At 47.5% G+C, this 23755-nt stretch overlaps 2 protein-coding genes across 2 annotated transcripts; one reads left to right on the top strand and one right to left on the bottom strand.

Annotated features, from left to right (window-relative positions):
* Positions 1 to 274: 274 nt before the first annotated feature.
* Positions 275 to 8733, bottom strand: C26H2orf78 (chromosome 26 C2orf78 homolog). The gene is given in 3 exon segments (XM_048829035.2): positions 275 to 1914; positions 3624 to 4418; positions 8445 to 8733. Coding segments are annotated over 3 exon segments (2724 nt in total).
* Positions 8734 to 12036: 3303 nt separating this feature from the next.
* Positions 12037 to 23671, top strand: DUSP11 (dual specificity phosphatase 11). The gene is made up of 10 exons (XM_048829066.2): positions 12037 to 12140; positions 13382 to 13457; positions 15462 to 15593; positions 16610 to 16733; positions 17171 to 17231; positions 17661 to 17707; positions 19860 to 19935; positions 20316 to 20441; positions 20866 to 20901; positions 21673 to 23671. Exons 1-10 carry the CDS (start codon positions 12106 to 12108, stop codon positions 21941 to 21943), a joined length of 984 nt encoding a protein of 327 aa, XP_048685023.2. The 5' UTR covers positions 12037 to 12105; the 3' UTR covers positions 21944 to 23671.
* Positions 23672 to 23755: the final 84 nt, after the last annotated feature.

The raw sequence follows: 23755 nt of genomic DNA, 5'->3' as shown, positions 1-23755 counted from the left end.
TCTGTGAAATCTCCGTCTGACTCAATTGTAGACAGAATGACCTAGAATTTTAATACAGGACTATGAATAAATAGAAATATACACCGCGGAGAAATGGCTTCCAGCTCACGGAATAGATTGGGGCGCTCTACAGACACCCGAACTCCATGGCTATGGCCGTGTCTTCCGCTCTCCCTATAAAGAATTCAAGGTCAGGATGAGAGTGAGCAACAACTGAAGAGGGGTCTGGGGGTATGGCTAGCAGGAGGGGCAATCGCAGCACTATATACAGAGGTCAGATGTAGCCAAACTCCTCTGCTATCGTCAGGTCTCTCTCTCTTTCCACAAAAAATTGTCTCTTCCCCAGGGCTGTATACTGGGCAGCGAGCTCCCTCTCCTTCTGCGCTCGCCTCTTCATCGCATCCCGCTCCGCTCTCTGCTCCGGGGGGATGGGCAGCGACACTTCCAGCTCCTGGAGGGGCCGACTCTTCAGGATGGCAGGAGGGGGCTGGGTTCCCCCTCCGGGACGCCAGGTAGGCGTGGAGCTGAGAGAAGGGAGAGGAGTGCGCTCGTGGGGCAGAGGCACGTCCTTCCCAAAGGAGGGCTTGGTGGGAGGCGCTCGGCTGCTGCCCTGCTTCAGAGCAACGCGTCTAGGTGATGCTAAAGCAACTGGCCTTGTATTTCCTGGGGCACGATAAAGTTTGCCAGTGACTTCCCATTGTCCATCCCTCCTACCACCACAGGTTGACTTTGGGTCCTCAGGAGGCCCCGGGGCTCTTTTGAGACCCAGCAGTGGCATTGGCCAGGCACTGGAAGAGCTTCCTTCAGCCTTGTTGGACTGCAGAGCTGGAGCTCCTCGAGCAGGGCCCAGTGGAATCAGTTTCTTTCCCAACGGGTGGAAAACCTGGATAGACTCCAGCATGTGTAGCCCCAGGTGGCTCCGGGGCATTTTAAAAGGCTCTCGTTCTGGCTGGAAGATTTTCCCACCCTCTTGACTTCCAGGTTGTTTATCCTCCGGTTTTAATTTCCCCCTGCCCTGAGGCGTACTTTTCCCCTTATCATTCCCTGAGCTGCTTAGTCTTTTGTGCTGCCGCTCTTCAGGCTTTGAAACATCTGCATGGTCTTCTGGTTTCCTCGGAGGCTGCCTCTTGAGGTCAGTTGTCCTCTGTTTCGAGTCAGCGCATGGAATGTCTCGCCCGTCCCCTAAGGCAGTTACAGTTCTGGTGTCAGTGGTGTTCTCGGCAGGGTGACGGTTCTCCAGATTCCCTTCCCACAGATCATCAGGAAGATGATCCCCTGATGCTGTCTCCTTCTCATCTTCAAGCCTCTTAGTGCCCGTTGCTTGGTCCTCTTCAGAGGGCTGGGCTGGTTGAGTAGCTGCTGGCATCTCGGAACGATTTGCTCCTAATTTCTGGGGATCAGCGAGTCCGGGTCCCTGCTCAGCAGAAGGCTTGTCAGACCCCACTGGGGGCATAGTGGCAGGAAGAGTCGAGCGTTCTGCCTGCTTTGAAGCTTTCCTGGGCGATTTGCCCTTCCCAGGTGCGGGAGGCGAGGCTCCGTCCTGGGATTCAGTGGCGAGTGGAGGTTTGATGATATTCTTTCCCGCGACATTCTCCCGAGAAATGTGTTTCCCTAGAGGCATCTCTTGGAAGGAATCGTTTCCTGTCACCTGCCTGGGACCAATGGGCCGGTCACTGTGTGACAGGGAGTTAGTTGCCTGAACAGACTCAATGCAGGCCATTAGCTGGTTAATATCAGGGATTTCTAAGGGGAACAGTGGTGGCCCCTGTGATCCCTGAGGCATTTGAGACCCATCCAGGGCCTCAGGAAGCATCTCTGGGCTGATGGTTTTCACTCCGCCTCCCTGCTGAGCTGAGCCTGGTTGTAGGCAGAAGGTCTTGGGCTCATGCAGCGTTCCAGACAAAGGGTCCGCCTCTGAAAGGAAAGAATCAGGAAAAGTCAGCGACGTGTGAAGCAGAAGCTGTTGTGTCTGGGTGCGGCAGGGCGACTAAGGGTGAAATTCCCCCTCTGCGGAGGGGCAGCGTCAGGTTTATGGGCCACTGAAGTCTCACTATGGAAGTTCAGTTACACTGAAGCGCTGGATCAACCTATCGTCCCATTGTTGTGTCAATGTACTTGGTTTCAGCGTCGTACCTTGTTACAATATCAATGGTCTGCGGGAGTCGAGCGCAGTAAGGAGTGGCTCTACAAAGTCGTGAACGTCCAGAATAAAGATCCAGCTATCTGTTGCCCAGGACTGAATGTGCATCAGCAAACTGGAATGTTGCTACAGCTCTGCTATCACGGCTGAGTGCTTGATGACGAAAGCTGTACGAATTTGGGATTTTTTTCCCCCCACTTCATTGGCCAAACAAAAACAATGGAAAAAACATTCTTTTCATTTCTGATTTTTTTTTTTTTACCCATTTTTTCATACAAAAATGACGTCGATTTTGTGATGAAATGTCATCTGGAAGCGAAAAACTGAAATGTTTCCAAAACATCAAAATGAAACGTGTCGTTCACTCTGAATTTTTTTTTCCCAGCTGAAACAATTTGGCAAATTGGACATGCATTCACTAGTTATTTTGGTTGCATTTTTTGCATTTTTGTCTGAAAATTTTCAACCAAAAAATTTCACCTGGCTCAATTTATGACAGTATTACAATGACCTGGCTAGTGCCCTCTGGTGGATATGCTCAGAATGGCTGAAATGTGTGTCATAGGCCCCCATACCGCTAACAGCTAGTAGAAATTTGCTTTAGCAGTGGAGCTCTGTAGGAGCAGGAGGATCTGAGTTCTGTCCCCACTGTTGCCAGCAACTATCTAGTTGGTCAGGAGGTAGAAGGGCTTCTCTTCCTGCCGTTATGAACGCCCTTTATGCACTGTCAGCTCAGGGCATTTGAGGCTGATTCATTTCAAACATAGCATGAGCAAAGCCAAGCTATATGTAGAAACCATGTTCAAGTCCAATTGCCTGAGGCAGCCTCAGCTTTGGAAGAGTCTGGCCCCATACCATTGTCCAGCCAAGCTATCTTCCCAGCCTGAATTATCCTTAATCATTTTAAAACCAGGCTTTAAAATGGTTCAGGGACCACAGTTCCCAGCCCCGTGTGAATGGATCCTTCGTCTTCACCTCAAATCGCTCAGGACCTGATCCAAAGCTCAAGGAAGTCAATGGAAAATCTCCCAGTAAATTCAACAACCTTTAGTTCAGGTCTCAAGACAATGGAGCAATTGAAGTATGAAAGATTCACCACCCAGCAACAGGGGCTGGGGGCATCATCCCAGAATGAGGAAGTGCATTATATTAGCAGACAGGGACCCCCATTATAAGTACTCCCGAAGAACCTCTTAGCTGGATTACTCAAACTCAACCCATGGATTCATTAATGGCCGAATCCAAAGCCTTTTGGAGCCCACGGAAAGACTCCCCTTGGCTTCAGTATGCTTTAGCTTAGACCCTCTCTTAATTACTTCATCATGAGTCCCACCAGCAAATGGTCCATTCTCCCTACATCTCCCAGATGAAGGTTTTAACCCCACTCACCTGCTGTGCTTAGAAACTGTAAGTAATGTGCATTGTGCATATACTAAAGACAGAGACATAGACAGAATGGACAACTGAATGTTCCTTTCCTCACCTTTGATCCCTGGATCGATGGCCTGGGAATCCCTGGGCTGGGCTGAAACTGGATAGTACAAACTGGCCGAAGAGGATGGGCGGGTGCCCATTGGCTGGATGGCTTTCAGGACCAGAACCATTTCACTTTGGGTGTTTGCTGGCACTTTAATGATCCTGCCTCTTTGCACAATGGAGCCCATCTCTCCTGACTCCTGACCCCTCATGTCACGGTTATAAAGGTAGGCTCCTCTCCAGTCCTGCAAAGGAACTTGCTGGCCACGGCCTTGGCTTTGATGAGCCTGCACTGACGTAGTCGGGGGCTGCAGCTGCATGAGGCGGGCATTTGCGGGAGGCTGAATACGCCCGTACAGGTGGCCCATGGGGCTGACTCTGGCGGCGTTGTTAAACTGAGGTGGTGCAGAGGGAGCAGGGCTGGGCACTTCCTGGGCTACGAGTGTGACAGGGAAGTGTGCAGAGATTGCCGCAGTCCCATAGGAATGACCCTTCACTCCCCATTCATAGACGGTGGGGTATGGAGCAGCTGACCTGGAGATCTGTATCTGTGCACTAGTGCCCCGTACCTCTGGCCATAGCCCTGTTTCTGAAGGCTGATATGTAAAAGCATTGGTGTTTCCTGGGTTAGCTTGAATGGGCTGGCTTGAGCCGGAAGGTAGGAGCCAAGCTGAGCCGGTAGCTGGTACAGATGGCCTGGAGAAGTTCTGAAGGCCTCCTCCCATTGAAAGGCTGTCCGTCACTTCGGGGAAGCTCAGCTGATCAGGGTCTGGGTCTTCTGAGGATAGAGCGTTGTAGTTCTCTGCACAGAAAAACAAACAGATGAGCCTGACATCGCCCAGGCTCCCATAGCAACCACCAGCCTTAGATAAAGGACTGGAAAACTACCCCAGACTCTGCCTTGAGAACTGGAGACCCAGCAGTGGCTACCTCAAACCTACAGCCCAACCTGCTAGTCAAACCAGGGGACAGGCAGCTCGCTTGGCCCATCCATCCACTCACCAGACAAGCCTGGGGCTTCTCTCTCTCACCAAAGTCAGTGAAGTCACTGCGGATTTACACAGGTGTAACTGAGAGCTGAATTGGGCTCCCACTGCTGTCATAAAATGGTTTGGTCAAGATTTTTATAACTCAGGAGAGAATTTTGTGTCCATGTTGCAGTTTCCCTGCACAGTCAGTTAAGGGTCCCCTATTGTTGTCTGTGTGGGTCTCTCGTGCCGCAATAGGGGAGAGAAAAACAATTATAAACAGGAAATTGAGATTGCCTCTGCTGTCACAATGCCAGGGTGACTTAGGAGCAGGGACATAAGAACCTAATAACATAAGAATGGCCATACTGGGTCAGACCAAAGGTCCATCTAGCTCAGTGTCCTGTCTTCCGACAGTGGCTGATGCCAGGTGCCCCAGAGGGAATGCACAGAACAGGGAATCATCAAGTGATCCATCCCCTGTTGCCCATTCCCAGCTTCTGGCAAACAGAGCTGAGGGACACCATCCCTGCCCATCCTGACTAATAGCCATTGATGGATCTATCCTCCATGAATTAATCTAGTTCTTTTTTTAACCCTGTTATAGTCTTGGCCTTCACAACATCCTCTGGCAGGGAGTTCCACAGGTTGACTGTGCGTTGTGTGAAGAAATGCTTCCTTTTGTTTGTTTGCTGGAACCACTGTCAGTGCCTTCGTTTTTAAACAAAGACCCTTCAAGTTTTCTCTCTTACGCTTGAGACCAACAACCCGTTCCTGGCATTGGCTGCCTTCCACCAGCCCCACTCCCCACACCCATCCCTTTTGTAAGCTGATGACATGAAAACTCTAAGTAACCAAATCCCTGTATCTTTGGTACCCCAGGTGCTCCCTTCTCCTCACCCCCACCATCTATTGCTTTCACTTGTCCAGAACCCCCAGCGTGTCACATGTTCCCCCACATGGTCTTCCTAGCTCCATGCCTAGCTTGACCTCTCCAGCTTGGAGAAGGGAGAGTGGTGCTGTGGAAGCAGCTTGACCCTTCCACATGGGCATGAGGGAGCTGTGCTTACAAATACTCCCCCCTACCTATGAATCATGGGGACCCAATCTGGCCCTCTGGACAATACCTATCCCCTACCTGCCATGACTGAGGGGAAATGACTAGCGCTGTATCTATGTCAATGTTCCTTGGAGGGACCAACTCCCCACACAGTCGACCAGAGCACACTTCCGGTAGAGAATGCTCTGTTACATTGTGAGGATACAAATTTGTTTAGTGGTAAGCCCCACGGTAACCCTGAAGATTCTAACATGTCATTGAAGATTGTGAGGTGAGGGGAAGGGCAGTGAATCTTACGATGAAAGTTGAGGTCATAACGTGGGGGCAGTTTTATTGGGGAAAGGGATGACGGGGTTGCCACCAGGAAGGCAAGAGTGAATTAGTGAAGATGGAAAATGATCCAGCCATGGGATAAAGCCCCACAGGTGGGATAACTCAACCTCATAGCACTATACAAACATCAATGAATGACTCCTCACAGCTGTCCTGGGCACTGGGTGACACCATCCCACATGTACAGTTGGGAAAAGTGAGGTTGCGATGATAAGGCCCAAATTTTCACAAGTCAGCCCTGATTTTGAGGGTACCTCTACACTGCAATCAGGAGGCGAGGTTGCAGCATGTGTAGCTAGATTTGATCAAGATCTGCCTACCCAGGACCCTGAGTCCATATGTGAGCGGCCACCCTCCATGCTGCCATGGCTTCACTGTTATTGTTATCCAAGCTAGCTTTGATTTAGCTAAATCAAAACTAGCTCGGGTACGTCTACATGGGCGGCAATCACACCTCCCAGCTACAATGTAGACATACCCATTGTATCAATTTCAAGCAGTGTTGCCAACCTGAAGCATCCAAAAACCATGAATCAGGGCCCCTTCCCCCCCCCCCCCCCCCCCAAAATCACTGGACTGGCTTAAAAATCAGGAGATTTAACAAATAATAAAGTCGGAATGAAATCCTGGTCCCATTCCCATTGACTTCAATTGAGAGTCTTCTTCATTTGCCAGCCAGCTTTTGAACCATTCAGTTTCATGATTTTAAGCTTTTCCCTGTAGCCATGAGGACTGGAATCTTATTTTTCTTATCAAACAAAGGCTGAGATTCTGTTGTATTCACACCAGATTCTATTGCTTTAAAAAATATTGCAAGGCTCATGATCAGACTGAGAGACGCCGGGCCAGCCTGACTGAACTCCCAGCGATTTCAAGGGCTGCTATGAATTCTCAGCTAATCGGAACATTGGACAGCTTCTATTCAGATGCCTAACTTGAGGCTTCTAAATTTGAACACGTTGGCTAATACCTCATCTCCCTTCTCCCTTTCAACTTTTTCATCAATAATCTGGAAGTAAATATAAAATCACTGCTGAAAAAATTGGCAAATGACTGGATGAGTGGTGAACAATGATGAGAACAAGGCAGGGAAATCAGACAGAGTGATTGTACCGCTTGGTAAGCTGAGCCCATTCACCAAAATGCATTTTAATGCATACAGCCAAATGCAAAGTTATCATCTAAGCACAAGGAAGGCAGGCTGCACCTACAGAATTGGGGAGGGGTGAGGGGGGAGCTGTGTGTCCTGGTAAGCAGTGACTCTGACAAGGATTTAAGAGTCACAATGGACCAGCAACTTAACATGAGCTTTCAGTGTGATGCTGTGGCAAAAAGGGCTGATGCGATCCTTGGATGTATAAGCAGGAGAATAGGCAGAAGGCGTAGGGAGGTGGTTTTACCTCTGTATATGGCATTGGGGAGACGGATACTGGAACGCTGCTACAGATCTGGTGTCCGCATGCTTTAAAAGGACGTGGAAAAGCTGGAGAGGGTGCAGAAAAGAGCACCAGAGATGATCTGAAGGCTGGAGAAAATGCCTGAGACCGAGAGACTTAAAGAGTTTATCAAGATGAAGAGTGAGAGGTGACTTGCTTACAGTGTATAAACACCTTCATGGGAAGAAAATAGCCGGTAGTAAGGGGCTCTTTAATTTAGCAGAGAAAGGCAGAACAAGACCCAATGGCTGGAAGTTGAAGCCAGACAAATTCAAAGATGAAATAAAGCACAATTTTTGAACAGTGCGGATGGTTAATCGCTGGAATAAATTACCCAGGGAAGTAGTGGATTCTCCATCTCCTGATGTCTTCAGATCCAGACTGGATGCCTTTCTGGAAGAGATGTATTAGCCAAACAGAAGTGATTAGGCTCAATACAGGGGTAACTGGGCTGTGTGGTACAGAAGGTCAGAGTCGATGATCTAAGGACCCTTCTGGCCTTTAACTCCAGGAATGTATATATACCAGGGACATTTCGTGAGCCAGGCCTAAAGTCTGCATGGAAGTATTGTTGTCCTGTGTAATTTAACTGATAAAGTGCTGCAGTGTTATCTGGAGCATTTAACCTCTGGAAGGGTTCACCATAGGTGAATTTGCAATGAGGCTCTTAAACTTTTCTCTGTTTCCCTTTAACACCAAGGCAGAGGACCTTATTCTGATCTCACTTACCCCAGCGCAAATCTGGAGCAGCAACATTTGGTTTACAGTCATGCCTATAGGACCCAACTGAGATCAGAGCCCCATTGTGCTAGGTGCTGTACATATATTACTCATGATGTACACCAGGGTGAGAGCACAATCGGGCCTGTACAGCTCACCTCCATACCCCAATCTTCCCAAAATTCAGGGCTGCTGCAATCTGGGATTTTGGTTTGGCTCACATGACCTAGAATTGAATGACCAGATGGACCTAGAATTGAATTCTCCTGTAGATCAGAAGTGTCTGGACCAGCCTCCATCTCTTTTCTTACCATGGCTGGGGTGAGCTGATCTTCCCCATATCTCCTGCCACCCCTTGATGCCTTTCCTGGAAGGTAAATCCCTTCTCTCTGTGTGCCAAGAGGCATGGTGCCTGGGGGACTGGGTTCTTTGTCTCCTTCTCTGCCTCTCCTGCACTCTGTCCTTTCTCTTGTCTTCTCCTCTCTCCTGGTGATCTCCAAACCCATATGGTCTCTTCCCTCCTCTCCTCATCCTAGCTGTCTCCCCTCTCTCCACCCCATTGTCTCATCGTCTCTCTCCCTTCCATCTCTCACAACACATTACTTTTACCTCTTTATCCCCTCCCTGTTAGTGCTCTGTCCAATCCACCCATTTCCCCTGGACAGTCCCGTGCTACAGGGCAGGAATCAGTGGCCCAGATTAAATGCACCAGCAGCACCAGGTTGGGAGCTAGGTCATAGAGGCATTCTTGAATTTTCACCCGCTGCCAAGCTCTTGCCCTCTGCATGTAGAAGAGCAAGAAGCAGCTCTTGTCCTTTGTATTACACAGCCCGGTATGGAATGAGCTTTAAAGCTGCGGCCCACTTGCAATGCTCTGTCTATACCCGTCTGTCACAACATGCCCAAACACCAGGTTTATTAGGGTTCTTTTCCAAAATCAATCCTGCTTTCCCTCTGCACTAATCAGTCCCTATTCTGTTCAGTAAGCCATCACTGCTGGCTATATCCCTCCTCTCTAGCTGTCTCTATGGGGGAGAGGGTGAAATTCCCCTTTCTCTTTCACCCTCTCGTCCCCATTTCCTTTAGGCCAGGACACTCACCAGACTTTCCCCCGCTATAATGTCAACTCTCTTTTTTTTCTCACATTTGGCAAACAATATGGGAATGCTTTCTCCTGCCCCCCCAGATTCTGCCTGAGGCTAGGGCTGTGGGCTGGGCTAGGCTAGGGCTCAGGCAATGGCACCTTCCCCCCACCCCCCAACCTCCAATCTGCTGTTCCTCTCTATCCCTTTGAATTCAACTGCTGTTTCCCAACTGCCATGGAACCGTCCACTGTCCCTTCAACAGGACATTATTCGGTGGCTGTTGTCACCCAGTCTGGCTCCAGCAAATGACATCGCTCCTTGCAGAGGGACACACCATTCCTCTTCTTTGCGCTGGAATGTGTGTGCACATTTGGGAGTAGGAGTGGTTTATGCTGCTTGATACTTGGGATGAGTGAAAACACTGTACAGGAATCACCTGGATATCAGCTGGATATGAAACAGTGGTGTGCCCTTGTTGCCAATAAGGCCAGCGCATATTGGGTTGTATTAGTAGGAGCATTGCCAGCAGATCGAGGGAAGTGATTATTCCCCTCTATTCGGCACTGGTGAGGCCACACCTGGAGTATTGCGTCCAGTTTTGGTCCCCACACTGCAGAAGGGACGTGGACAAATTGGAGCGAGTCCCGTGGAGGGCAATGAAAATGATTAGGGGGCCGGGGCACATGACTTACAAGGAAAGGCTGAGGGAACTGGGGTTATTTGGTCTGCAGAAGAGAAGAGTGAGGGGGGATTTGATAGCAGCCTTCAATTACCTGAAGCGGGGTTCCAAAGAGGATGGAGCTCGGCTGTTCTCAGTGGAGGCAGATGACAGAACAAGGAGCAATGGTCTCAAGTTGCAGTGGGGGAGGTCTAGGTTGGATATTAGGAAACACCATTTCACTAGGAGGGTGGGGTGAAGCGCTGGAATGGGTTACCTAGGGAGGTGGTGGACTCTCCATCCTTAGAGGTTTTTAAGGCTGGGCTTGACAAAGCCCTAGCTGGGATGATTTAGTTGGAGATTGAATCATAGAATATCAGGGTTGGAAGGGACCTCAGGAGGTCATCTAGTCCAACCCCCCCCCTGCTCAAAGCAGGATCAATCCCCAATTTTTGCCCCAGATCCCTAAATGGCCCCCTCAAGGATTGAACTCACAACCCTGGGTTTAGCAGGCCAATGCTCAAACCACTGAGCTATCCCTCCCCCCATTGGTCCTGCTTTGAGCAGGGGGTTGGACTAGATGACCTCCTGAGGTCTCTTCCAATCCTAATATTCTATGATTCTATGATCCTTCTGGATCAGGTGGTCATAGCTCCTTGGATGATCAATTCCCTGCAGAAAGACAAGGTGGGGGAGGTAATATCTTTTATTGGACCAACTTCTGTTGGTGAGAGAGACAAGCTCGGAAGTGTGTCTCTGTCAACAATAAGAGTCGGTCCAATAAAAGATATTACCCAACCCACCTTGTCTCCCTAATATCCTGAGACCAACCTGCCTACAACACACCTCAGAAAGACAGACAAAGCTGGCCACCTTAGACTCTCAGATACCCTATGGGGTCGTGATCCTGAGACGTGCTGAATGCCCTCCACTCCCATTGACTTTACAACACCCCTAGTGCCTTTTCTAAAGATGGGTACAACATTTGGTACCCTCCAGTCATCCAGTATAGCAGCTTTTTAAAAAATGCTGCAGCCCAACCTCTGGGACCCTCCCACTTTGCAGGGTCCTACAGCCAGGGATCCAGCCCAAGCCCTAAAGTCTACACCACAATTAAACTGCCTCTTAAACCCAGCCCGAACAGCCTGAATCAGCTGCAGGTGTCTAACTGCAGTGTACAGTAGACAGACCCTTAGAATGTACTGCTGGTTAGGTAGGAATCTGGGACTTCAGGGTAAGAGAGAATGGGGTGCTGGGGTTGGACTGGGTCCCAGGGGATTGTGGGTAACAGAGAGCAGGACATTGGGACTCGGTCTGGAGTATTCTGGGTAATAGACAAAAGAGGGTGCTGGGGCTAGCTAGGCTGGGTCAAGGGATTGTGGGTCACAGAGAAGGGGACATTGGAGGTGGGCCCCAGGGGACTGTGGGTAACAGAGAACAGGACATTGGGGCTTTGCCTGGAGGATTCTGGGTAACAGACAAGAAGGCGCTTGGGCTGAGCCCCAGGGGATTGGGGGTAACAGAGAAGGGGACACTGGGGCTGGGCCCCAGGGCATTGTGGGTAACACAGAACAGGACATTGGGGTGTGGCCTGGAGGATTCTGGGTAACAGACAAGAAGGCGCTTGGGCTGAGCCCCAGGGGATTGGGGGTAACAGAGAAGGGGACACTGGGGCTGGGCCCCAGGGCATTGTGGGTAACACAGAACAGGACATTGGGGTGTGGCCTGGAGGATTCTGGGTAACAGACAAGAAGGCGCTTGGGCTGGGCCCCGGGGGATTGTGGGTAACAGAGAAGGGGACACTGGGGCTGGCCTCCAGGAGGTTTGTGGGTAATTGCGAAATGGGGGTGGGGGCTGGAGCTCGGCCGGCCCCTGCTGGGCGGGGTCGAGGCTCCGCGTGCCGCAATCCGCGGCTTTCCGAAGGGGCGGGGCTAGCCGAAGGGGCGGGGCAAAGGGCCCAAAAGGCGGGTGGGGAGCGGCGGCGCCGGCCGTGAGGTCAGAATGGGCGGGGCGCGCTGTCGGGGGCGGCCGTGCGCGTGGCGGGGCCACGTCCCCTGCGCGAGGCCGTGGGAACCGGAACCGGAAGCGCCGAGCACCGGCTGGTTTCCGCGGGGCCGCGAGCTGGGAGCGTCTCTGGCGGGGCGCCCCGGCCTGGGTATCGGGCGGGCGGCGCTGGGCGGCGGGGCGGGCTCGGGGCCGCGCTGGGGGAGCCGGGCCGGGGCCGGGGCCATGTCGGGGAACGGCAAGACCCGCCTGCCGGACAGGTGAGACCCGCTCCCCCGTCCCCTCTGCCCCGGCCTGGGCCCGCTCGGTTGGGCCTCAGCCTCCGGCCTGGGACTCCTGCGGGTGTGGGGGGGTGTTACCTGGAGCCCCTCCCCCCGCTTCTTTCGAAATGGTGCCGCGTTGACAGCAGCCTTCTCCCTCCCGCCACCCCGACTAGGGAGCTCTTGGTGCCCCCGCCCCCTCTCAGCTCCTGGCCACTTGGCGCCTCGCTTTCCGGGGGAGATCAGGGACTTGAAATCCCCCTTTCCCCTGTTCCCCGAATCCACTGAGCCGAAGCCTTCTGAGATCTTGCCCTATCTGCGTGGGGGGGACCCTTCCCTGCTCTTCAAGTGCATCCCCCATGTCAGCCACAGCGTGAGGGCTGGACACCATCGTAAGGGAGCCTTTGTCCGTATTTGTTTCCTTCGGGAGGCTGCCTGTGAATTGTATGAAATCATTGGCGAGACTGTGCCGTGAAATCAAAACGCCAATAAGTTTTACTCTCGCGTTTATCATGTGTAACCCTGCGCTGAGTGCAAAACGCTGTCTGAGCTGTGGCTAGCGTCTCCCCGGTGATTTGCATTTCTGATGACTATTTCACTACTTGTACATGTGCCCAATAGAATGTGGGGAGGGGCAGGGGGTTGAAATAAGTGTGACTTGGCCTGTTCTAGTTTTTTCCCTTGGCAATAAACTGATTTTGCAATTTACAGCAAGGGGGTTGCAGCACTAATATCAATAGCTGGGCCTAAATTATCTTGAGAAGGGCTCCATCAGTGACACTAACTGATCTGGGTTAGTTGACCCAAAGAAATTGGGATTTGGTAATAAATCTGTATTCTTTTGGAAGAAGCCTTTCCAGCAGGAAGGAAATAGAGCTCAGTAAAAGGGAGGCATGGGATGAAGACCGAATGTAAAAGGCAAGGGCTTGTCTACACCATGCAGCTTTTAGAAAAGTCAGCGTGCGTAATCGCTCTTTGTGAGTACTTTGTTGGCACTTTTGCTGACCAAATACTTTCAGCCCCACAAGTGGCATTAGCTTTGTCGGCAGGAGAGTGCGCCTGCCGATAAAACCGGGTTCACACTGCTACTTGCATCAGCAAAACCTTTGTCTTTCGCCGGGGGGGGGGGCTTTAAGTACCTATGGAAGACAAAAGTATTGTCGACAACTTCGCAATGTAGACATTCCCCAAGATTCCACCTATGGGAAGTTGTGGCATTAATCATAACATTTCTCTTCTAGATGGACCGACTATCTCCCGCTTGGACAAAGAATGCCGGGTACTAGGTTCATCGCTTTCAAAGTTCCTTTAAAAAAGGTAAGTGAGAGATGATTGAGTTTGGCCTCTTTTTGGGTCATTTCGGGTCTGCAGTTTTTAACTGTAACAGAAAACATGGACTTAGTGATCTCAGAGTAGGGATTTTTCAAAGATGTTAGGGTTGGATGTGTTGAGGGGAGAACTTTATTCCAATGTGTGCACTCTTTGAGAGGAACTTATCTGAACATGCTGGCAATTCAGACCAGGTCTACACCACAGAATTCTGTCAGGGAATCACACCTCTTCACACTCCATCACCAACAGCTGGCCAGCAGAAGCCTCTAGTGTAGATGCAATTATACCAACTACACTTCTATGGGTATACTTTCACTTGTGTGGGACAGTTTTATGATATCATAACGCACAGCTTTGTCAGTATAACTGTATCCACACAAGGAGTGCTTTGCCCATATGGTGTACTGTTATTCCCATACTGGTAAAGTAGTCCTGGTGTAAACACAGCCTAAATTTGATTTATGCTAAATGAAAACACAAAGGAAAACTTGGAGATTATAACTTTTTGGGATAGAAAATAGAAGCCTGATGGGACCATTACCCTTTAAAACTTCAGGAGAAGTAAGCTCAGAGTTAAAGCTACTGCAGTGTTTATATTGCTTTATATTGCTACCATTGTGCTTTAAGTAACAGCTCATGGAGGTTTCTCACCAAGCTTGTTGAGCATGAGTGTCCAGATGTTTAGAGATGGTATTCATCCATGGCTCTGAAAACTTGCGCCATAGGTGATTTTATGTGGCATGTCTAGGCACAGTGGGGCTGGTTTTTTTGGTATCCTTCTGCTATAAAGTATTGTGGGATAGTGAGTTCCACATATGGAGCATTTTAACCTGGTAACTCCCATTCAAATGAATTCCATGTATCATTTGGATGGACATCAGAGAGCTTCTTATAAAAAAAAAAAAACCTGACATAAATGTGGCAATCTGCATCAAAGAAGATTGTGCCTTCATCGCTTCAGATGGAATCTGGAAATTAAAAATAGATCATGACGTATTTGCTGTGTGCTAAATTTAGCTGTTTCTGACAGTAATGTTGAAAGATCTTTCTCCACTATAAAGATACATGTGACTAATCACTCCTTTAAATATGCAGAACTGTCTTGGACTGTAATCTAGTACATTTGATTCAGCAATCTGTCTCCCTTGATCTTTCTACTAGTCCCAATGCTTTCAAATTAATAGCCAGTGAATTACATGAAGGATATTCCTACTGGCTCACCTCATTCACCTGGAGTACCCAGCTACTAAGGTGTTTGTCCTCTTTATCAGTATAAGTAGTAGCTGTTATTCCTTTATCAGAAATCTCTAGATGACTGTGCTTTATAGTTCCTTGTTGCCTCCTTTTGATAGTGTCTCAATTGCTATGCTGAGATTTTCATCGATTTATTTCTTTACCATGCTTGCGTATTTAAAAAGGCTTAGGATGTTAAACTTGTGAATACTGACCGTTGGCCATACGATTGGCACCAGCAGCAACATTCAGAGGTGAACCTCCACCTCTTTAGATGCATTTCTCTGCCATTTGTGTATCCTCTTAAGATTACTGTTAGCTGTGTCTAGATGTAGAGAGCTCCAATCACTGTAGTGTGTGGTTTCAGAGTAACAGCCGTGTTAGTCTGTATTTGCAAAAAGAAAAGGAGTACTTGTGGCACCTTAGAGACTAACCAATTTATTTGAGCATTGGGATTCTTGGAACACAGCTGAGCAGTCTAATGCACTAATGTCAGGGAGAAGATGCTTTCAATAGATCAATATCAAGGCGCTTCAGTATTTAATGTATCTGCATATACCTGAGGCCTCTTTCTGTTTGGTACCTGGATTCTGACACCATCTACCTTTTTAGGGAGTACACCATTATGCTGTGGGTCGGTGGGGTGCATGGGAACTCCCCTCCCAAAGCTGTTGTGGGGTGTTTAAGTGCCTTGAGATTCTTGGATAGGGTGCCACAGTTGTGCACAATATACTATTAAATATTATTTCTCGCCAGAGTTTTGAATGGAGACTTGCCCCAAAAGACAGATTTTCTCCTTTTGACCTCCTTAAGAAAATTAGAGAACAGAAAGAAGAACTTGGCATGATCATTGATCTAACATACACAACACGCTATTATGGACCAGAGGTAAGTTAGGATGCAACAACTATCCTAGGCCCAAGTACTTCTGCTCCCTCACGGAGTATTCTATGGCACATTGAGCATGTCGGTTAGCCTCTCTGTGCCTCAGTTTCCCATCTCACAGTGTCATTGGGAGGATTAATCCATTGAAAATTGAGACTCAGATACTGTAGTAATGGGGGTGGGGGGAAGATTGTGCCTGTGTGGATCTGAAAGCAGGATCAGGGCCTAAAAATCCTCACTATGCCCAAGTGAATGAAGTGGGCTTCAAATTTCTCTGAATATGGTGGACTCTGTAAGTGACTATGTGTTACCATGGTCTGTCATTTCACACTCTCAGCACCGCTAAACAAAGGCTTCCGAATTCCAGTTCAAACTATTATTTATTGGTGACATTAATTACCTGGAAACAGTTGTTTCAGATACTCCCCTTGCCCTTCTGCTACATGCACTTTGTTTTGTAAAAGACAGATGAGAAGGAAACCTGGGACAAACAAGAAACAATAGCAAAGGAATGTGTGGGTCAAAAGTGTTTTTGATGGTACCTCACAGTTGTCACTAGGAGGACTAAGTGGGCTATCAGATCTTCCATCTTGGTAGTCACTTGTGAATCACTGTTACTAAATATGGGCTGTGTAAAGTCTCCATAATAGTCTAGTGTAAAACTACTCTAGTTCAGAACTCTTTATGGTGTGTGTTTTATTTGAGCCCTTACATCAGTTTTGGTTTGCTGGAAGAATAGTTTCAGGCAAATTTTACTCCATGTACTTACACATAATTGTATTTAAGCACTTCTGAGAGATGCATGGTAAAACTGACAATATGGTGCTGTTGTAACTTACCTGAGTTATTGCGGAGGATTTCACTTACCAGACTAAAATCTCACAGGCACCCTTTCAGGTTTAGTTTTTAAACTATAGAAGCATTTCCTTTCTAAAAAGCACGTGGTCCCCTTTCAGTGATGGGAATGTTTGGTTTTATGCTTCATACAAAAATGTATTGGATTCCCCTGGTTTTTTTAGGAGCTACCAAAGACACTGTGCTACTCCAAGATCTTGACGGTTGGACACGAAGTACCAGATAACGAAACAATTTTTAAATTTAAATGTGCCGTGAAAGAGTTTTTACGGGAGAACAGAGATAACGGTGAGCATAGGTTGCCTCTAATTTAATTTCTAATGCGTGTCAATGTCACTTCCTTACAGATACTGTGTATGTGCCTTATGTTAAGCATTAACCCAGGTTTACACTCCTCAGAACTCTGCCATAAGGCTGCTCTCATATGGTCTTTATGTTCCTTGTGCGATGTGCCCATGTTTTCTCCTAAACAAGATTTGTGTTGAAATTGTGTGACCTGACTGGTTTTTTTATAAGCAAGAGTTGAATAATTAGTGATAATTAGCCATAAATGCGAGCTTGTCTTTAAGCAGTGTTGTAGAGATGTTAATTTGTTTACGTTGGCGTAATCTGTGAATGATTAACAAATGTAATCAGGTTTGCTTCCTTCTCCTTTCTGATGCACACTGCCTGCCTGAAAATGAACACTATCTTAAAAAACATAACTTGAATTTCCTGTCTCATAGATAAACTCATTGGAGTTCACTGCACGCATGGCTTAAACAGAACTGGTTACCTCGTTTGTAGGTGAGTCACCTTAAACTCTTGTAGCTGAGCTGCGCTAGATGGGTATTTCTCTAGTAGCACAAGGGATGGGAAAATTACTTATCCAATGTCTGCCTCACTATACCTAATCCTGGACTCTAATGTAAAGTGCACTGGTCAAGGGGTTAGTGACCATATAAAATCTTGGATTTCATGAACAGAGCAGGATTAGAAGTTCTCTGAGCAGATATGTATGGATGCTCTCAGGGCATATACGTTTTTTGTGCATGAGCCTTGGTATAGCAATCAGAAATTTACCTCTGCCATAAAAGCTGTGAGTATTTCTGTAGCCCATCATGGCCTGTAAATACATAATCTTAAAAAAAGCATCCAGAGAGATAAAAGTTTGTCTTTTCATTCTTAAGTGTTATTCCCATAATTAGAGCTCATGTATTATGTTGCTCTATTCAGGTACCTAATTGATGTTGAAGGCATGGAACCAAATGTCGCTATAGAGTGTAAGTAATAAGGAGATCACTGTTTTTCCTGTTTCTTTTATGGGGCGAAACACTGGCTAGTAGCTTACATTCAAAAGGTTCTAGGCTCTTGGAGAAGAGCGCAGAGGGAGAACTTGTAAGAAGTTTTGCACTATAGGAAAATGTAAGATTGGGAGAGTGGATGGATAATAGGAAATGGGAGGGCAAAGAGGAAGAGATTTATTGTGATGATGGATTGATTTTGCTACAGTGCCCTTGGAATCCATCTTAAGCCAGACTGATGTCAGTGGATCACTGGATTTGAAACCCAGGTGACTTATGGGTAGGCGTGCAAAGGAAATTGAGCAACATTCTGCTCCATTGCCAATCCATCTCATTGCGTCTCTTACTGTAGAACAGGGGTAGGCAAACTTTTTGGCCCGAGGGCCACATCTGGGTATGGAAATTGTGTGGTGGGCCATAGGCAGCAACTCCATGGGTGCTCTGGGGCTGGAGCACCCACGGGGAAAAATTAGTGGGTGCTCTGCACCCACCGGCAGCCAAGCTCCCCGCCCCGCCTCCTCTCCTGAGCACATGTTCCCACTCTTCCGCCTACCTCCCAGCACTTGCTGCCGCCAAACAGCCGTTTGGTGGCGTAGCAAGCTCCAGGAGGGATGGGGGAGGAGCAGGAACATGGTGCACTCAGGGGAAGAGGTGGGGGGAAGGGGTTGGAGTAGGGGCAGGGACTTTGGGGAAGGATTTGGGATGGGGGGTGGGGCAGGGCAGGGGGCAGAAGGGGGTCGAGCACCCACTGCCACGAGTAGAAGTCAGCGCCTATGTGGTGGGTCATGAATGCTCATGACATTGGGGGTTGGGGTGCGGGTGCTGGGGGTGAGGTTTCTGGCTGGGGGTGCGGGCTCTGGGGTGAAGGAGGGTGGGATCGAGGGGTTCGGAGGACAGGACGGGGCTCAGGACTGGGGTAAGGGGTTGGGGCGTGGGAGGGGGTGAGGGGTGGAGGCTCCAAGTGGTGCTTACCTCAAGCAGCTCCCGGAAGCAGCGGTATGTCCCCCCTCTGGCTCCTACGTGGAGGCGTGGCCAGGCAGCTCTATGCACTGCCCCATCCACAGGTGCTGCCCCTGCAGCTCCCATTGGCCCCATTTGCTGGCCAATGAGAGCTGCAGGGGTGGCGCTTGGGGCGGAGGCAGTGTGCGGAGCCCCCTGGCTGCCCCTACGTGTAGGAGCCAGACTGGGGACATGGTGCTGCTGCTTCCGGGAGCCGCACGGAGCAGGGCAAGCTCCCGACCCCAGTCTCTGGCAGGAACTTAAGGGCTGGATTAAAACGTCTGAAGGGCCAGATGCGGACCCCGGGCTGTAGTTTGCCCACCCCTGCAGTAGAACCTCAGTTACAAACACCTTGGGAATGGAGGTTGTTCGTAACTCTGAACAAAACATTATGATGGTTCTTTCTTTCAAAAGTTTACAGCTGAACATTGACTTAATACAGCTTTGAAACTTTACTATGCAGAAGAAAAATGCTGCTTTTAATCATGTTAATTCAAATGAAACAAGCAGAGTTTCTTTACCTTGTCAAATCTTTTTTTATACCTTCCCTTTATTTTAGTAGTTTACGTTTAACCCAGTACTGTACTGTACTTGCTTTTTTGGGGGTGGGTGGGTCTCTGTTGTTCCGTGATTGCGTACTTCTGGTTCCAAATGAGGTGTGGGGCTGACTGATCAGTTCATAACTCTGGTGTTCATAGCTCTGTGTCTCTTCTTTATAAACAAGAGAAGACCTGCTCTGCCCAATGGGTCATTCATGCAACCATGAGCTGTCATCAAAGGGACATAATGTAGAAATGGAGTTGCACCTTGATGTTATAAATGGCATCTGTTCGTTCCAGTCTGCATCTCTCTTCTGTACCTTAAAGGACATCTTCCTGATATCCAACCTTCTGATACCGAAATGCTTAACCTGTGCTCATGTGACCTTAACTGAATTACTGTAAATGAGTTGGGGTGTGCTCAGTGTCAAAACCAAGGGGTTAAAATAATTCTCAGAGTTCTTTATTACTGCTAATACGGTGTGCGTCTTCAGTGCTTTGCCAACACATGATCTGCCCCTTGTCCTGAGTAGCCTAGTGTAAAATATTTATGTATAATGGTGTTTTGTAACTTAACTCTTCCCTCCTCATAGTGTTCAACAGGTCGCGAGGGCATTCTATAGAGAGGAAGAACTATATTGAGGACCTTCAGAAGGGCCCCATCAGAATGTAAGTCACTGTTTCTACATATGTTTGTGTCTGGGTGCTAGAATGAAGACTAGTTAGCTCATGTCTGCTATTTAATGGACCTGAGTTTAGCTTTTTCACTCCTGTTAGCTGATGAAGAAGCACGGATTAGTGGATAGGGAAAAGGACTGGAAGCCAGGAGATCTGGGCTCTGTTCCACATTCTGCTGGTGACCTTGGGCAAGTCACTCTGCCTCCCAATACCGCAGTTTCCCCATCTCTAAAATGGGGATCATGCCCACTTCTTGAAGTGGTTTGAGGTGCAATTATAACTGAGACCATAAAGAGTATAAAAACTTCCCTGCAACTTCATTGAGCGATTCTGTAAATTTGGGCTGTGCTAATGGAACGTTTTTGTTTAAGGAACCATGCTGCAGATGGACAAGGATTTGATTTGATCAAAGGACAAAGCAGCATGGCACCAAATTTGGATTTCCAAGTAGCTGGACATCATCTGTATTCAGAACAGCTCCCCCTGGCAGACAGCTGGTTGGTATTTAGTTTGGGTCTGGTAGAGTGGATTGGATCAAGGGAAAAGGTATATTTGTGAAAGTGACAAAGGTAAATAGGCACACAAGTTTGCAAGCCAGGCACTCAAGTTCGAATCTTGGTCCCAAAACTCACTTTGTTTAGGAACTGAGTTTAAACTCAGTTGCTAAGACTGTTTCAACCATAGTATGGACAAGACCTATTGATCTGGCTGCTACTGTGGCAATTAGTTAAATTTTGCACTGTGCCTACATACATTGTGGGAGGTGCATAATAAATGAATGTAGGGGTAATGAAATAGTTTTACTACTCTAAGATACCTTAGCACAAAGAAGGGCCCTACCCTATGATTTGGACTTCAGTGACTCTTGTGCAGAATTGCTTTTCACTCATAATAAGACTGTAACTCTTCTCCTGCTCTTAGGCTCTTCCCTTCTTGGCGAGGAAAAAGAGAACAAAGGTAAATGGCTTCCTCTTTACTCCTGGGATGTAGGCATTTGCACTTCCTCCTGTCAAGTGTCATGTCACGACATGATACCACATCTGCACCTCCCACTTCTTAAGTAACCCTCTCTAATCCTTGCTTCATGGATCTGTGGGTGAACTTCCTTTTCCTAAATCGTAATAGATTATTGGGCTGAATTTAATTCTTCCATAGTTCATGATTTGGGGGTTACAAACGTATCTGGTTCGCTTTTGTAAGTTGAAGGAGATACCCGTACAAGAATGCTCTTTAAGAGCTCAATCTGTTACACTGGAAGGTTCAGTTCTGTATTATGTATGGTTGACAATCAAACGAAAGTGGCCAGGGGAATGTTTCATACCCTTTAATTACTCCTTCTGGGCCAAAATATGGGGGGCAGGAGGGTTATTCCTCCTGTTAGGACAAACTAAAGGGGGTGGGAGGCAGGGGAAATACTTTGTGAAGACTTCTTGTGCTACAGTTGACTTGCATAAAAGAGGTAGGCCGTAGTAATACTTGACTCCCACTTTAGGGTACTGTAAAGCTTCATGTTTGTAAAAGATCTTAGCATTTTTCCTCTGTGGAGCTATGTAAATGCAAAGTATTAAGAGACTGAGAGTCTTAGCATGATTTATAGGACCTGTCAAAGTACAATTGGTGCCTCGCGAGTGCAGTTTATCTCTGATGTGGCTTAGGAGCTTCAAGAGCTGAGATATCAGGAACAGGGCTCAGCCATCCAGGTAAATGATCTTGATCTTTCTTTTTCAGAGCCCTGTACCCTGTCAGGAATTTCCACGGAGTTTACAACCATGGGAGATCTGCTTATTACAAGGAATATGTCCCTACAGCCAACCTGGCCCAGCAAACACCCCCTTACAACTTGGGACCTGTCAACTACCCCATTCCCCTACCTTATAACAAACAGTATAATGGTTACAACGGACCATACTTTCCAGTGCAAAATCCTTACCATATACACCAGGAAATGTATAAAATGAAAACCTCCAGAAGACCCAAAAGGAATGACTATACAAATTGATGTGAGGGTCTCATCTGGTGGAAGAACTTGGAAGTCCGCTATATGGAGTACACTCTGTGGGTTTTTAATCTAGAAGCTTTATTCAAGAATGAGTCTTTTATTCCTTCTAATCCCTTTGCTGTGGTGCCCATTGCTGGCCAAGTGCCAGTCAGGAAACACAAAGGAAGGAATCATTAATTTTAATATTGAGACTGTTTCTAAAAGTTTTATTTTTCCTAACCACCTTCATAACAAACCCTCACCTTTTTACTGTATTAAAATATTGTGACATCCATGTAACAATGACTTATAGAGTTCTAAATGGACACCCAGGATAAACATGGACCCAAACTGAATAGGTGGTTCCCATGAGAAATGTTGTGCATTGTTTAAACTCTAAGGGAATTGTGTTTTAAACAAATGCCTTCCCTTGCAGTTGTTTATAACCAAAGCATAGCATGGCAATACCTGGAAAGGTAACCACAGTGAAACTGAATAGTAGAGCTGGCCAGAGATCAGCCTTTCCGTCCATGAAGAAAACTCAAATTTTTGAGAACTTTCATCCCAAAGGTCAAATTAAAAAAAACTTCATGGGAAGGAAAGACTGAAAAAATCCCACTTTATTGATTTCCCACAGAATTCTATGGCTTGCTGCCCAGCTCCCTATGAAGTCTGATTTCTGGTTGCCTGTTTTCCATCACAAGATCTGTCTAAATTTGTGGGTTTCTACACAATGTTTCAATTTTGATGAATTGGCATTTTGCCAAAGGAAAACCCCCCTGGAAAACTTAGGACCAGATCTACTTAATAGCCTAATTTTTCCATTGTCCAACAGGAGTAAAATCTAGCGTAATCACTTTCATTTTACATTGTTTTAAACATGTTTTTAACCTTAGTATTCTCCTAAATGTAACAGGTGAGGGACTGGGTGGCTCTAGGAAGCCCGAAGGTTGGTTGTTCGGATCCAGTCCAGATTGAAATTGAATGTCAGCAAGGTCATTGCTCCTTATTCACTACCCATGAAACAGGTTTCTGCTGCAGACCACCATGGATATCACTCTATGTGGCAGTCTCGCAGAGGCCAAGGATGGAAATAGAGACTCCCTCCTTACTGCAGAGCTGATCAGTGTGGAGGCACATGGTCATTTATGTCCATGAGACTTGCATTCCTGCTCTGTGGAGAAACAGAGGAGCCTGATCTCCAGGGCTTTCAGCCTGGCACCTCTTTTTACCAGCACTATATTCAAGGATGTTCAAAGCAATTTGCTCATGCCCTTTAAGGGAGGCTAACATAATGGTCCTAGTTCTGTGAGAACATGGGAAAGATAGTGTCACTTAAGCTTTGTCTTCACTGCTTAAAAAGGGAATTTCTTTGCACCAAGATAAATGCAGGGCTGTTCTTAATGTAACATCCTAAGTGGAGACAAGGCACTTGTGTTTTCTTTGAGGTGGTTGGGTTTAGCAGGTCAGTACCTTTCCTAGCTGCTGTGGTTTCTATTCCTGGCTCTTTCTGATGTGCTGTTTGACTTTGTACTTAACTTGCCTGTACTTCATTTTCCTCATCTGTAAAATTGGGTTATTTCCCCACACCCATCTTTGTAAAATTATTTTAAGATCATTGGATAGAAGGAGTTAAAAGGCTAGCTCAGGACTTTTTGTGCAGGATGTTGGCATTTGGAGTTTACTGTGCTGGAGAAATGGGACTGTTATGAGAGTGTGGTATATTAAAAATTTTTTTTGCAAGGAAAACACTTGGCTCATGAGCTTTAAGCCATTGTGGCATAAAGTGCCCCCCTTTTCAAGGAAAGAATGCAGGGGAGGGAGAGGGTAAGA

Source organism: Caretta caretta, chromosome 26 (assembly GCF_965140235.1).
Source record: "Caretta caretta isolate rCarCar2 chromosome 26, rCarCar1.hap1, whole genome shotgun sequence".
NCBI classification, from domain to species: domain Eukaryota; kingdom Metazoa; phylum Chordata; order Testudines; family Cheloniidae; genus Caretta; species Caretta caretta.
This window is presented reverse-complemented; position numbering and strand designations above follow the sequence as displayed.

What these genes read in the sequence shown, in the direction of transcription:
- DUSP11 (XM_048829066.2), top strand. Translation starts at nt 12,106, where the DNA reads ATGTCGGGGAACGGCAAGACCCGCCTGCCGGACAG. An exon ending in CACGCTATTATGGACCAGAG is followed by an intron (nt 15,594 to 16,609) that starts GTAAGTTAGGAT and finishes TGGTTTTTTTAG; the next exon opens with GAGCTACCAAAGACACTGTG. An exon ending in CAGAAGGGCCCCATCAGAAT is followed by an intron (nt 19,936 to 20,315) that starts GTAAGTCACTGT and finishes TTTTTGTTTAAG; the next exon opens with GAACCATGCTGCAGATGGAC.